At 38.9% G+C, this 14,985-nt stretch overlaps 1 protein-coding gene across 1 annotated transcript in view; it reads left to right on the top strand.

Moving 5' to 3' along the window:
* The window catches only part of dnah6 (dynein, axonemal, heavy chain 6), a 99,787-nt gene that overhangs the window by 23,153 nt on the left and 61,649 nt on the right, over positions 1-14,985 (top strand). The window contains exons 34-39 of the mRNA XM_055205484.2: positions 1,573-1,721; positions 6,798-6,905; positions 7,157-7,712; positions 7,818-7,940; positions 8,175-8,357; positions 13,401-13,544. Of these exons, the coding sequence (XP_055061459.2) occupies positions 1,573-1,721; positions 6,798-6,905; positions 7,157-7,712; positions 7,818-7,940; positions 8,175-8,357; positions 13,401-13,544 (1,263 nt within the window). The remainder of the gene's footprint in view (positions 1-1,572; positions 1,722-6,797; positions 6,906-7,156; positions 7,713-7,817; positions 7,941-8,174; positions 8,358-13,400; positions 13,545-14,985) is intronic.

Genomic DNA, 14,985 nt, shown 5'->3' with positions numbered 1-14,985 from the left:
ATCATGATAAACTACAGCAGGTGAGAGGTGGAGAGGTCAGCACAGAGAGGGATGGTGCTGCCCACCTGATGTGTTATCTCATTAAAAGCTTTTGTCTGTTCACCTGTGTTCACCAGAGTGCTGTGCTGTGAGAACCTGCTGTGCTACCGCTGTGTAATAGAGGAGATTTGAATCTTTTACTGTTGGAGAAATTCTGTACAGTAATATACAGTATAAAAAGTTAGAATGTTGAATGTCTTGTTTAAAAGGCCAGATATTGTAAAACATTTATATTTATAACAGATTCCCGATTTAGCCTACTTTACCATGTTTACCACTGTGCTTTAAAGTTGGCATCATTTTCTTTTTTATTAACTAATCTGAATAGCAGTGTTCTGCATAGCTGACTTATATTTGACTTTATTTCATAATTGAGGAACTTTAAACATGTTCCACCATAAAAATTTTTATAAAAATGCTGAAGGTTAGATAATAAAAGAGACTTTAAAGGGATAGTTCACCCAAAAAATTATTTACTCACCCTCATGTTGTTACAAACCTGTATAAAATTTCTTTGTTCTGATGAACACAAAGGAAGATATTTTGAGGAATGTGTGTAAACAAACCGTTCATGAGCCCCATTCGCTTCCATAGTATTAGTTTTTCCTACTATGGTAGTGTATATGACTCATGATCAGTTTGGTTATAAACATTCCTCAAAATATCTTCCTTCAGGTTCGTTGGAACAAAGAAATTTATACAGGTTTGAAACAACATGAGAGTAAATGATGTCAGATTTTTTTTTGGGTGAACTATCCCTTTACGACTTCAAGGGGCGGTTTCCAGGACAGGGTTATCCTACAGTAGATGCGTGTTTGAGCTGCCTTATTTTTAAGATACCTTGTACTGACCTATCTTAACATACACTAACCTAAAGGATTATTAGGATCACCATACTAATACTGTGTTTCACCCCCTTTCCCCTTCAGAACTGCTTTAATTGTACGTGGCATTGATTCAACAAGGTGCTGAAAGCATTCTTTAGAAATGTTGCCCCATATTGATTGGATAGCATCCTGCAGTTGATGGAGATTTGTGGGATGCACATCCAGGGCATGAAGTTCCCGTTCCACCACATCCCAAAATGCTCTATTGGGTTGAGATCTGGTGACTGTGGGTGTCATTTTAGTACAGTGAACTCATTGTCATGTTCAAGAAACCAATTTGAAATGATTTGTGCTTTGTGACATGGTGCTTTATCCTGCTGGAAGTAGCCATCAGAGGATGGGTACATGGTGGTCATAAAGGGATGGGCATGGTCAGAAACAGACCTGCTTTTGTTGTGTTTGTTGGTTTTATAGATTTCAGAATTTATAAACTGTAATATATGTACATTTATAAATATGGCTTATTGCAACAAAGAAACACACCTGTGCTTATATCTTTCAGAAAAATTTGGGTATATGCATTTACCAAGTTGTATGCTAACTGTTGCAGTAACTGTAAAAAAATAAATAAAAGTGGCCCTCATGTATATTGGATCTGAAAACCCATGCAGCTTTAAAACAGATTCTCTCTCCTTTTTCGCTGTAGGTGATCCTGTACTCAGAGGGCTTTGAGTCCAGTAAGACTTTGGCGAGGAAGATGACTCAGATGTACAAGCTGTGCAGCGAGCAGCTCTCCCAGCAGGATCACTATGACTTTGGCATGAGAGCTGTCAAATCCGTGCTGGTCATGGCAGGGTGAGACACTCAGGGTTCATTTCTGCAGTTCTTTCTCCATCTCTGATGGCACACACACACACTGGTTGTAAATGATAGCGACTAGTACATTATACAGTAAAATAAGCTAGTGGAACTATCCACAGATGATTGCCTGGCCGCCACAGGGGTGGACCGTTTTTATCAGTCCGCAAGGAAATCAAGTTTTGTTTACAAATTACCAGGCAGCTACAATGAGCACTTCAGAGAAAGAAACAGCCGCTGGAGATGCCAGGGTTTGTGAGGTCTGTTTGTGTGCTAAATGTGATCTGGTTTTGGAAAGATATGTAAGAGTTTTAAGGCGTTTAAGGAAAGCAAGTAAATATTTATAGTTAAGTAAACCTGCTGAACAAAAAAGATGTCCAATATATAGCAGTAAGTGACAATCAGATGAGTTAGTGAGTGAATGGAGACTACTAATTCAGTCTTCTGCTTCTGAGATGTTTCTAAGAAAAATGCCAGTAAGCACACATAGCGTACAAGCTTAATAATGTTTTAACAGTTTGACCTTACAAGTCTGCTATCAAAAGTAATTTTTCTATTTTTCCAAAACCAAATTTGATCCGTTTGCTGTTTAATAAGACATGTTTAATATTATTGCTTTAAAATATCTAAAAATTACTAGAACAGTGTTATACAGTATACACTCACCTATAGGATTATTAGGAACACATGTTCAATTTCTCATTAATGCAATTATCTAATCAACCAATCACATGGCAGTTGCTTCAATGCATTTAGGGGTGTGGTTCTGGTCAAGACAATCTCCTGAACTCCAAACTGAATGTCAGAATGGGGAAGAAAGGTGACTTAAGCAATTTTGAGCGTGGCATGGTTGTTGGTGCCAGACTGGCAGGTCTGAGTATTTCACAATCTGCTCAGTTACTGGAATTTTTACGCACAACCATTTCTAGGGTTTACAAAGAATGGTGTGAAAAGGGGAAAACATCCAGTATGCGGCAGTCCTGTGGGCGAAAATGCCTTGTTGATGCTAGAGGTCAGAGGAGAATGGGCCGACTGATTCAAGCTGATAGAAGAGCAACTTTGACTGAAATAACCACTCGTTACAACAGAGGTATGCAGCAAAGCATTTGTGAAGCCACAACACGCACAACCTTGAGGCGGATGGGCTACAACAGCAGAAGACCCCACCGGGTACCACTCATCTCTATTACAAATAGGAAAAGAGGCTACAAATTGCAAGAGCTCACCAAAATTGGACAGTTGAAGACTGAAAAAATGTTGCCTGGTCTGATGAGTCTCGATTTCTGTTGAGACATTCAGATGGTAGAGTCAGAATTTGGCGTAAACAGAATGAGAACATGGATCCATCATGCCTTGTTACCACTGTGCAGGCTGGTGGTGGTGGTGTAATGGTGTAGGGGATGTTTTCTTGGCACACTTTAGGCCCCTTCATGCCAATTGGGCATCTTTAAATGCCACAGCCTAACTGAGCATTGTTTCTGACAATGTCCATCCCTTTATGACCACCATGTACCCATCCTCTGATGGCTAATTCCAGCAGGATAATGCACCATGTCACAAAGCTCGAATCATTTCATATTGGTTTCTTGAACATGACAATGAGTTCACTGTACTAAAATGGCCCCCACAGTCACCAGATCTCAACCCAATAGAGCATCTTTGGGATGTGGTGGAACGGGAGCTTCCTGCCCTGGATGTGCATCCCACAAATCTCCATCAACTGCAAGATGCTACAGGGTATCCTATCAATATGGGTCAACATGTCTAAAGAATGCTTTCAGCACCTTGTTGAATCAATGTTACATAGAATTAAGGCAGTTCTGAAGGTGAAATAGGGTCAAACACAGTATTAGTATGGTGTTCCTAATAATCCTTTAGGTGAGTGTATTTTGTTCACTTGTTTTTTCTGTACATTATAGTGGTGTAAATAATTTCAGATTTACCGGCCCCTAAATTTCACGTGAAAGAGACGTTGCCTAAAAGGTCGATCACAGTCATATAGCTCCTTTCTGTTTAATTGTACACTAAAATCAACTACAATATGAACAAAATATTATGCTGACAGGCAACTTACTTCAGCAGTCTAACAGATATTTGTTAGGTTGCATAGGTTTTTCTAGGCCACTTTTTCTAAGATTCGCTTTCATTGTCTCAGCCTTTGATCATGATTTCATTTGCTTACAGTATGCTCATTTACTTGATCAAGGCAGATAGAAATGCCTGTGGCGTAAACAGCAATGAAATAAAACTTACATAAGAAACCTCTGAGCAGATGATATATGCCTATTTGGCACAAGGCAAGCATCGTGACCAACAGTAAACAATTACATTTACACTAAGGCACTTACCAGATGCTTTTATCCAAAGCGAATTACAAACAAAAACAGTCAAAGTCTTCATTAGCACTGGACCGTGCTTGTATTTACTTACACAGTTAAGGGCGTGTGTATGTGGAAGCCTTATGTCACTGACACTTTATTATGTGAGTGACATACACATTAAAAAGTTTTTATGTGCGGCATAAATTTCCTCTGCCAGCATTTAAAAAAATGTTGCCAGCTAGCGCTAGCATTTTGTATGATTTTCACAAAAGTTTTATGCCTTCCAGAAAATGTTTTGCTTTAAATATATAAACATACATTATATCTTATGACCCGCTGAACATTTCAAAAACGTTTCATCCTATTTTCATTTGTTCTCGTTTTATCACCTATATGGGTAGGTTTCTTCAAAAATACTTTTTGAACAAAAAGCTGAGATAATTGCATTTTTGTAAAGGACTTTTGTTAAAGATCAGAGTTTTTACTGCATTTGGATCCGTATAAGCTGTGGTGTTTTATAAGGTGGGTAAGAGAGCCACATAGTGTATAATAGCGGAAATATGGATTGCTGTAAAAACTCGTCTTTGGCAGCGAAGTGTTTTCTCTTTCTGTCTTTAAAACAACACAGATTGTTTAACCATTTACAATTGCGGCTGGTGACTTCTCGTTCAAAGGGCGTGAATTCAAAATATGTGTTTGGCGTGCCGTGTGTGGCTCGTCATGTAAAATATGTGTCATGTGAACCTATGTGTATCTATGTAGATTTGTGTATTGGTAAAAGAGAGGTGGAAGAGAGTAAATGTTTACTGCCTCAGCTGGTTGAGCATGGCACTAATAAAGCCAAGGTCATGGGTTTTCAAAAAAAGTGTCGACAGGAGTGGAAATTTCTTTGGGCTAGAACATGGCTTACCCAAACAAATTTACTGGGTTGATACTGTATTTTTCACGTTTTCTAGGTTGATAGAAGCATTGGGGTCCCAATTATAGAACTGAATTTCAGTGAAGCTCGCGCGAAAGGAGCGAATTTAGCGTTGTGCGCGGTACGCGCGAATGTGCTTTTTGTGCATTTTGCGGTTCACGCGAATTTGCGGCTGAAAAATGTGAACTTTGGCGGAATTTCGCGCCGCGTTAACCAATCAGGATCCTGCTTGCTGCTGTGGTGGCAGCCCCCCCCCCCAGTCACTCATTCAACCAACGCTTGATATTGTCCATAAGCAGTCACCCGAATCTATACGACACAAGTTCTTATTTCTATAGGAGACAGGAATAAAAAGGACCTCGCTTGGAAGAGTGTCAGTGAGGACATCGGGCAACCTGGTAAGCTGTAATACACATTTTACTTTTGAGTCACGTGACGTTTATCGACCCGCACTGTTTATTTTCCCCTATAGTAAGGTTACCACATACAAACCGGTAACTCTACTGATAAATGCACAATCAACATCAGTCATCTTGCAAACAGACAACCGCATAGCACTTGCCCCTCCCACAAGAAGCAGAGTTTGCCTCTGATGCTAGTCAAATGCTTGCTTTTTCCGCTCGTCTACTCCGCTCTACATGCGCAAAGTCATTCAAAGTGTTCAAGCGGCAAACTAGGCGTGGTAGACGCGATTTTGACGCCCAAAACGCGGTTGGTGTAAACTCAGCATTAAACATGGAAAAAGTCAGATTTTCATGATATGACCTCTTTAAGGGGCCAGTCACACCAAAAGCGCTTTAAACGTTTGCAAACGCAAGGCGCGACACACTGCCTTTTTTAAAAAAGAGCAGTGCGACGCGGATTTTCATATTGCTAAGCAACCACCGAGTCAGCTGTCTTGTCAATCAAATATTGAAGCGTGAGCGCTCTTTTGCTGTTAACTGTCATATTAGCAGAAACTTTAAAAAGAGGGCGCTTGCTCTGACCTTGTTTGAGGACGAGAGGTGCACAAACACACAGGAGAGAGTGAGCGAGTGGAGTCCGGTTCTACAAATCAACTGTAAACTTCCCTCACCACACGTAAGGCCCGCCTCTCCCCTAATTCGATTGGACAATGGAAAGATGCGAATGACGTCGGGCCCTTCTCCGCTCTCAGCGCTCCTTCAAAAACACGTGCGCGGCAGGCGGCAAAAAAACGCAAGGCGCTCGGCGCGCATAAACAGCGCGCTAACGCGCACTGCCCATAGAATATCATTCAAAAAAGGCGCCTGCAACTGCCATAAACGCTTTTGGTGTGACTGGCCCCTAAGACATGCGTTTTTTGGGCATTAAATAATGGTGCAAATACCATTAATAACTGACGAGGGCAAACTTTGTTAATTTACACTACATGAATCATTTAAATACTCTACTCCTATACATTTTGTTTCCTAAAGGGAAACTCCTACAAATGCATATGCAATATTGTCAGTCATACAACTACTATCCATGCCTTTTCAAAACTAATTTTTCACGACATGTCTTTAATGAATCCTGTTAGTAGTTGTTTAATGGCAAAAGAGGCATTTGCACTGGTGCAAGCTTTTAGTAAATTTGTCAAATACAAAACAAACACAGAAAATACATTTAGATGTGAAAATCAAGTTCTAGATTTGTGAAAGAAGTGATATTTTTCAAAGCCTGATCTATGAAAGCTCTTTTATGTACTGTAATTATGTACACACATGCGTATGAATTGGAAAATACTCAAGAGAGTCAAGTTTAAGCCTTAAAAGTTTATGTATGAGAACCACTCAAATGTCTATTCATAAACTGTTGTTAATGTATTTTCAGTTCATTAAAAAGAGAAAACCCTAACTTGAGCGAAGATGTGGTGCTGATCAGAGCTCTGCGAGACTCAAACCTGCCAAAGTTTCTTAAAGACGATGCAGTGCTTTTCAGGTGACCAAAAATTATACAATATTATATACACATTTTTTTAGCATGTAAAATTTCATTATGCATAAATACACAGTAAACCCTGCTATATGTGTCTACTGAGTCATTGTGTTTTGATCATTTTCCATATTATGCCTGTCAAAAGTACTATTAATTTATCCATGTGTAAAACTGAAAAAATGCACCTTTAAACGACGTATTCAAGCAGTCTTATCTCTACCATCCTCGTCTTCCTTCGTCTTTTCTTCCCTTAGTGGCATACTATCAGATCTCTTCCCCGGCGTCACCATTCCAGAGCATGACTATGGCATCCTTCAGTCCACTATTTACTCTTCCCTGTGCCAGCAGTCCCTCCAGCCCCTCCCAAGCATCATCAGCAAGGTCATTCAACTCTATGAGACCATGCTGGTTCGTCATGGGGTCATGCTTGTGGGGCCTACGGGGGGTGGCAAGACAGTCGTCTACCGCACACTGGCAGATGCATTGGATACCCTACATCAAGCCGGAGACCAAAACCCCTTCTACCGCCCTGTTAAGACCTACGTGCTTAACCCAAAGTCAGTGAGCATGGGCGAGCTTTACGGTGAGGTGAACCCGCTGACCCTGGAATGGCGGGATGGTCTGATGGCACTGTGCGTTCGCTCGGCGGTCCAGGACTTCAGTGACAACCACAAATGGGTAATCAGTGATGGCCCGGTGGACGCGCTGTGGATCGAGAACATGAATACGGTGCTGGATGATAATAAGATGCTTTGCTTGGCCAACAGTGAAAGGATAAAACTCACATCTTCCATTCACATGGTGTTTGAGGTGAGAGGCACATTCACGCTCTTTCCCTCTAAATTAAATTCTGCATGCGCTTCCTGTTTAATTAAATGCTGGTCATGCACACTTGCGCATGTCTTTCTTAATCAGGTGCAAGACCTGGCTGTGGCATCTCCTGCCACGGTAAGCCGTTGTGGGATGGTGTACATTGACCCAGAGGAGCTGAAGTGGATGCCTTACGTTCAGACGTGGCTGACGGGACTCGCTGGGAAGGTGAAGCCTTTAAACCTCTCAGGGTTCCCATGGGACGCACTAAAGCAGAGTGTTAACACTGCTCCATTGCCCTTGAAGCAATGAGAAGTCTTAATCAAAAGTTTTATAGGTGGACATTAAAAAGAAACACCACCAGTACATTAAGTGCAGTTGGCTGTAGGATACCTTACAGTTCATTATTAAGACATAATGATTGTTAACTTTTAACAAAAAGGCTTTTTTGTGTGTGTTTAGATTACAGAGCCCATACATGTATATCTGATGGAGCTGTTTGAACGATATGTGGAGAAGGGCTTGCAGTTTGTATCAAAGCGCTGTGTGCAGGCCATCGCACAGGTGGACATTAGTAAAGTCACAACCCTCTGCTGCCTACTGGAAGCACTACTGTTCAGTGACGGGGCACCTAACCTCAAAATGGTACAGTATAATGTAGCTTGACTCACTAAAATACATTAGTTGAACAAATTTCATACTATATGTTTCCTAGTACGAATTTAATAAAGAATGGAAAGCGCCTAGTGTAGGGTTCACATCAGACGCGGTAGAGGCACCAAGAAAGTGATTTACATGTTAAGTCAATGCAAAGACGCGGTTAGGCATCCTGCGGTGCGGTACGAGCGGCACGGATGGGGCGTTCCGCGCAAATTGAGCGTTGCTGCGGGAAACGCGCAAGTTGAAAAATCTGAACTTAACCAATCAGGACCTTGCTGTAGTAGTGACGTTATTACAGCAAGTGAGCAGAGTCTCAGCGGAGTCGCATAAGCCCCTCCCATGTCACAAATTTCTGTGTGAATGTCTCATGCTGCGTTTACATCGTCAAGCGCGAGTGATTTCAATGTTAAGTCAATGTGAAGACATGTTGACGTGCATCTGGAGGTCTCGAGGCGCAAATTGAGTGTTTGGCGCGGTACATGCGAATGGTGCTTTTTGTGCATTTTGCGTTTGACACGAATTTGCGGCTGACGCCCAAATTTAAACTTTGGCGGATTTTCGCGCCGCGTTTATCCAATCAGGAGCCTGCTTGCTGCTGTGGCAGCAGCCCCACCCGAAGTCACTCATTAAACATGAAGGAATGCTTGATATTGTCCGTGAGCAGTCACCCGGAGCTATACGACACAAGTTCTTATTTCTATAGAGACAGGAATAAAAAGGACCTTGCTTGGAAGAGAGTCAATGAGGACATTGGGCAACCTGGTAAGTTGTAAATACACATTTCACTTTTGAGTCAGGTGAAGTTTATCGACCCGCGCCATTTATTTTCCCCCTATAGCAAGGTGACTAAATACAAACCGGTAACTCTCTCGATAAATGCACAATCAACATCAGCCATCATGCAAACAGACAACTTGCCCCTCCCACAAGAAGCGGATTTCGCCTCTGACACACGTCAAATGCTTGCTTTTTCTGCACGTCTACTTTGCTCTAGATGCGCGAATGCATTCAAACTGTTCAAGTGGGAAACTAGGTGCGGTAGACACGATTTTGACGCCTCAAATGCGGTTGGTGTAAACGCAGCATTAAATGACTTGAATTTCGTGAAAAGCCGTGCGTGAAATTCTAGTCATCGAGACATTCACATGGAAATTCGCGTCATGCGAATGAGGCGGAATCGCGTCTACCGCGCCGCAGTACCTCCAGACGCGCTTCAACGCGTCTTCACATTGACTTAACATTAAAATCACTCGCACTTGACGCCTCTACCGCGGCTGATCTGAACGCAGCATTACGCTTTGATTTTCACAAAAGTTTAATAACTTCCAAAAAATTTTCTTCTTTAAACATACAATATATCAAATGAAAAAACAGACCCTCTGCTTTCAAAAAAAATCATTCTTCCTTCATTTGTTCTCTTTTTATTACCTCTCAAATATTAGTAGGTTTCTTCAAAAATAAAAAATTTTGAGCAAAAAGCTGAGATAATTCCATTTTTGTGAAGTTGTAATAGAGATCAGATTCAAAGTGATCCTCAAAACATACATGGACATACAGCTGTTTGCCCTAGGGTGTTACTTCTAGATTTTTAAGTTGAGGTAGTATTATCCACCTAGTGGATAATAGCGGTATTGCGGATTGCCGGAAAAACTTGTCAATGGCGGGGAAAACGGTATGTGGAAACAAGACCTTTGCCATACAGTATGTGTTTTGAAGCAACATAAAATAATGTTACTAACTACCCACCTTAAAAAAAGACACACAGTGACAAGCATACCATCAAAATGTTCATCTGAAGCTAGACAACCATTATGGGGTTTAGGTTTCATGTAAGCAATTACCATTTGGATGTAATAGTGTTCTCCTGTGGCTTTTATATTATATATTTTGGCGATCAGGTTTGTCACCTCAGATCTATTCTTCAAAAGCAACAAACAACAGTACAGATGACTGAAACCATGACCTAAACCTGTGTAATTATAGCTGCATATGAAACATGTCTGCGCTGACTGCATCTATTTTAGTGCAGATGATGCGCCGTGTCTGCACAGTGAGTGCTCGTCTGATTGAAATGAAACTGTCCAAGCAAACAATACAGTAAACACCCTATACAAAATGTTTGCGATGTCCTCGTCGGCAAGGTGAACAGCGTGACTAGATATGTATGATTCGCAAACTAATAATGATATCTTATTTGAACAGATTCATTTTAAAGAATTGTTAAAAGAAATCACTCATAGCATACATTATCCAAATTATTGACAAAATTATTAATGAAAAATTTAAAACAAATCATAGGAGAATGTTATGAAAAGTTAAAAGAGAAATAATAGTTGAATTGTAGATTATGACTGTGTGCAGTACTTAAAGGGACCCTCCATTTTTTGAAGATATACTAATTTTCCAGCTTCCCTAGAGGTAAACATTTGATTTTTACCGTTTTGGAATCCATTTAGCCGATCTCCGGGTCTGATGGTACCACTTTTAGCATAGCTTAGCACAATCCATTGAATCTGATTAGATCGTTAGCATCGGGCTCAAAAATAACCAAAGAGTTTCGATATATTTCCTATTTAAAACTTGACTCTTCTGTAGTTACATCGTGTAATAAGACCGACAGAAAATTAAACATGGCTGCAGGAGCTACAATAATATTATGCAGTGCTCGAAAATAGTCCCCTGTTATTGAAAGATACTAAGGGGACTATTTTCGGCTGCTGCGTAATATCATTGTGCCTCCTGCAGCTATGTTACGGCAGTCCTTGACTATTACGCCAGAATGAGAGTATAGTTCCTAGCCATATCTGCCTAGAAAATCACAACTTTTAAATTTCTGTCGGTCTTAGTACACGATGTAACTACAAAAGAGTCAAGTTTTAAATAGGAAAAATATCAAAACTCTTTGGTTATTTTTGAGCCTGATGCTAAATGGTCTAATCAGATTCAATGGATTGTGGTACCACCAGACCCGGAGATCAGCTGAATGTATTCCAAAACTGTAAAAATCTAATTTATAAAACGGCCAGTTCTGGTTCTTCATTCTGATTGGTTGAAACGCGTTCTAAGCCGTGATAAAATACACTGGTAAACCCACGGTTCAGACCACATTACATAAGTATCACTGCGCCACTGTTGCTGCGTACTGATTTATAAACACAACAGTCTTTAATCATATTTTTAATTTGTCTACAATTGCACAATTAATAGCGATATCCAAATAAATGTCAATAAATACTGTTGAGTCACCTCGTCAATAAAGAGAAAACGTTGTCTGAGGAGTTTATAACTGAAGTTCATACGCCCGCTATTATCCACTGGGTGGCGATCTTACCCAACTTAAACACTGACGCATTCACTGAAAACACCGTGCAGTACTGTTGTCTGAATCTGATGATTTCTTACTAAAGTTCTTTACAAAAATGGAATTATCTCCGCTTTTAGCTGAAAATTTGAGAGGTGATAACTGATAAGAGAACAAATTAAGGTAGGATGAAACTTTTTGTTGTTGTTGTTGTTGTTTGAAAGCGGATGGTCTGTTCTTTCATTTTATATTTATGTTTATTTAAAGAAGATAATTTTTCTGTAAGGCATTAAACTAAAACCGGGTGGCAACTTAAAAAAAAACGCTGATGGGGAAAGAGTTCAGCATGCTTACAAGCATATTTGATCATCACTTCAACAGCACAATATAAATGTTAATGTATAAATGAGATGAATGGTGATTTATAAAATAAACACCACGGTCTTTAATCATATTTTCATTGTATCTTTGCTGCGTCTGTGTTGTTTGTGAACTGCGCTCTGTTTCAGTCACACTTGATTCTGAGGAACTACTTTGTTTGGCGGAAGAGTAATATTTATACTAATATAATTACAACTTATTTGTGTTTTATTTTATAAAATCCCGCTAACTTTATGCATATGAAGTAACCGTTTTATAAACGCAATAAACCCCTCGAAGCGTTGGGTTACCAGTGCATTTTATAACAGCTAAGGGGGTTTAGGCACTCCGCTTCGCGTCGTGCCTAACAACGCCCCTTAGCTGTTATAAAATGCACTGGTAACCCACTGCTTCTTGGGGTTTATTGCTTTAATTTAACTCTAGGGAAGCTGGAAAATTTGAATATTTTATATATTAAAAAAGTGGAGTGTCCCTTTAAACTACAATCTAATACAACAAAACATTATAACAATGCCTAAACATAGGTTTTAGTTCTAGTTTTCACATTCAGGCTACCATGTTATTTATAAACAATGTCTAATTTCTGTAAAGATATTTTAAAAAAGTGAATTGATTTTATATTTATACCATGTTGATAACTATTCTTTAGTGCACTTGGATAAAAAATTTAGTTTCTTTAACCAGATGTTCTTGCATCTTATAAAAATAATGTTATTGGAAAGAGAATGTTACTGCAGTATTGTTGTAGTTATGTTTAAGTTGACTAGCAAAAAAATAAAAATTTGGTCAAATGTTCTACACTGAAAAAAATGATTCATTGAATTTAATCAATTTAAGGTAAGGTAAGTGGTTGCAATCAATTTATTTAAGCTACATTAAAACAAAAAAGATTAGTAATGTAAAATAAAATATAATTTTTTTTAAATGTAGCTTAAATAAATTAATTGCAACCACTTACCTCAAAAAAATTGATTAAATTCAATGAATCATTTTTTTCAGTGTAGATGTAATTTTTGCCAAATCGCCTAGCCCTAATAAGTACCCTCTACCTATTTCAACATGTTTTATAAATCATATAACTAAGTTACATTTTTGATACCAAATATTTTGATTGGATGAGATGTATGTCAATAAATGCACACACTTATCGTACATACAGTAATAAAGTTATATTACTTATTACTTATCTGTTTACTGGTAACTTTAACATATTGCTGTTGCTGCAGTTTATCAAGGTACTCAAGGACATGGGATTTTACTGGGTTAAGGGGTTTCAAAACACAGACTGTGGTGACTTGAGATTTTGATTTGAATGGCTTTTGACCTTTTTACACTTGCATTTGCAGGAGTCCAGTAAGTTAAACAGTGTTATTTGTCAGACATTTGTATTCTGCTACCTGTGGGCAGTGGGCGGAAATTTGATCGACAGCCACTGGGACACATTTGACACCTTTATCAGACAGCAGTTTGAAGACAACAGCGATGCAAAGGTACATTACCTTTACTCAACAAGGCCTTGACCTCATACCACTGAAATATCCTCATATTATGTCAAAGAAACTAAAGAAACTCCCTGCCTGTTTATGTTGACATGCTGTTTCAGTAGATACACTGTAAAAAAAAAAAATCAACTATTCACAGGTCAGAACCAAAAAGAGTATATTGAATTGACTTGCAAAACCAAGATGTTTTAAATTCATGCTGAATTTTTTTACAGTGTATTTTATTAGAAAAATAAAACAAAACTAGAGTCTCACTAGGATTTAGGGGAATCTTTGAATTGTGACCTCGGAAGGTCCATTCTGATAAATGTAATATAATCTGAAGATCATGAATTATTTCTCTAGTCCTATTATAATGCATCTTTTTCAGTGTTCATAAACTACTGTCAAATGGCTAAGTCAAGCTGACATGAAACATTAGAGACACTGGATCCCTCTAGGCGGGTTTGACCCTTAGTAAAGCACATTAACCTAACTTACAGAAGAGGTCTTTTTAGTGTATACAGTATATAAATATAGTTATATTTTTCATTATTCTTTATAAGATCTGAGTGCCTACTCTCTCACTAAAATTCATAAACTTATCCTCTGGAATATTTCATGAAAGCGAGACTATAGGAAAACAATATGTTCCAGGCATTTGTGTAAGGATGGAGGAGTGATATTTATTGTAGAAGGTCAAAATGGAGCGAGAAGGATCATTATTAGTATTCCACAGAGCAATTTCGAATGAGCCAGAGATGGGAGGAGTGGGGGTCATAAGATGGAAAGAGGTGTAAAAAGGGGTGCAAGAAAATGCCCAGATAATAATACTTGTTAAGGGGGAATGTGTTTCTCTTCTAGTTTTAAATATGGGTTCAATACATGGTAAGTGATACTGTGTGATTTTGTAGCTGTCTTTTCTTCTTTAAGGTAAGCATACCTATCACTCTTGTTCAAACTTGGGGTTGAGATTTAAAGCCCTAACTTTATTAGGATTAATAAAAAAGGGAATGGACCCTACATGGGGGGGGGGGCATGCTGAAAAAGTTTGAGAACCACTGCTGATAATTTAATGATGATATTTAATGATGTAATTCATTAACCTTAAATTTGTTTGTTTGTTTCTTAGCTTACGTGTACCTTATTGGGCCATCTTAATTGTTTGGTTTATTTGGCACAGCTCTCCTTAAATGCTCTAGCAAACACCCCTTAACACCATAGCTTGCACATATGAGCACTTCTCACATTTTCTACAGAAAACTTGTTATGTTTGTTTTATTTATATAGTTATCAAACTGTCATGAAAATCTGCAGGCATAGATAAGTGTTCCCTCTCCTATTATTCTGTCTTACCTTGACATCATCAGATAATAAAACATACAGCTTTCAGTGAGGCTTACAGACAATCTTACACATTGTAAACACACTACCATACATATATACTTAA

The sequence above is a fragment of the Misgurnus anguillicaudatus genome, chromosome 3 (assembly GCF_027580225.2).
Source record: "Misgurnus anguillicaudatus chromosome 3, ASM2758022v2, whole genome shotgun sequence".
In the NCBI taxonomy this organism is placed as follows: Eukaryota; Metazoa; Chordata; class Actinopteri; order Cypriniformes; family Cobitidae; genus Misgurnus; species Misgurnus anguillicaudatus.
The sequence above is the reverse complement of the archived record's forward strand: the minus strand, read 5'-3'. Positions and strand labels throughout refer to the sequence as shown.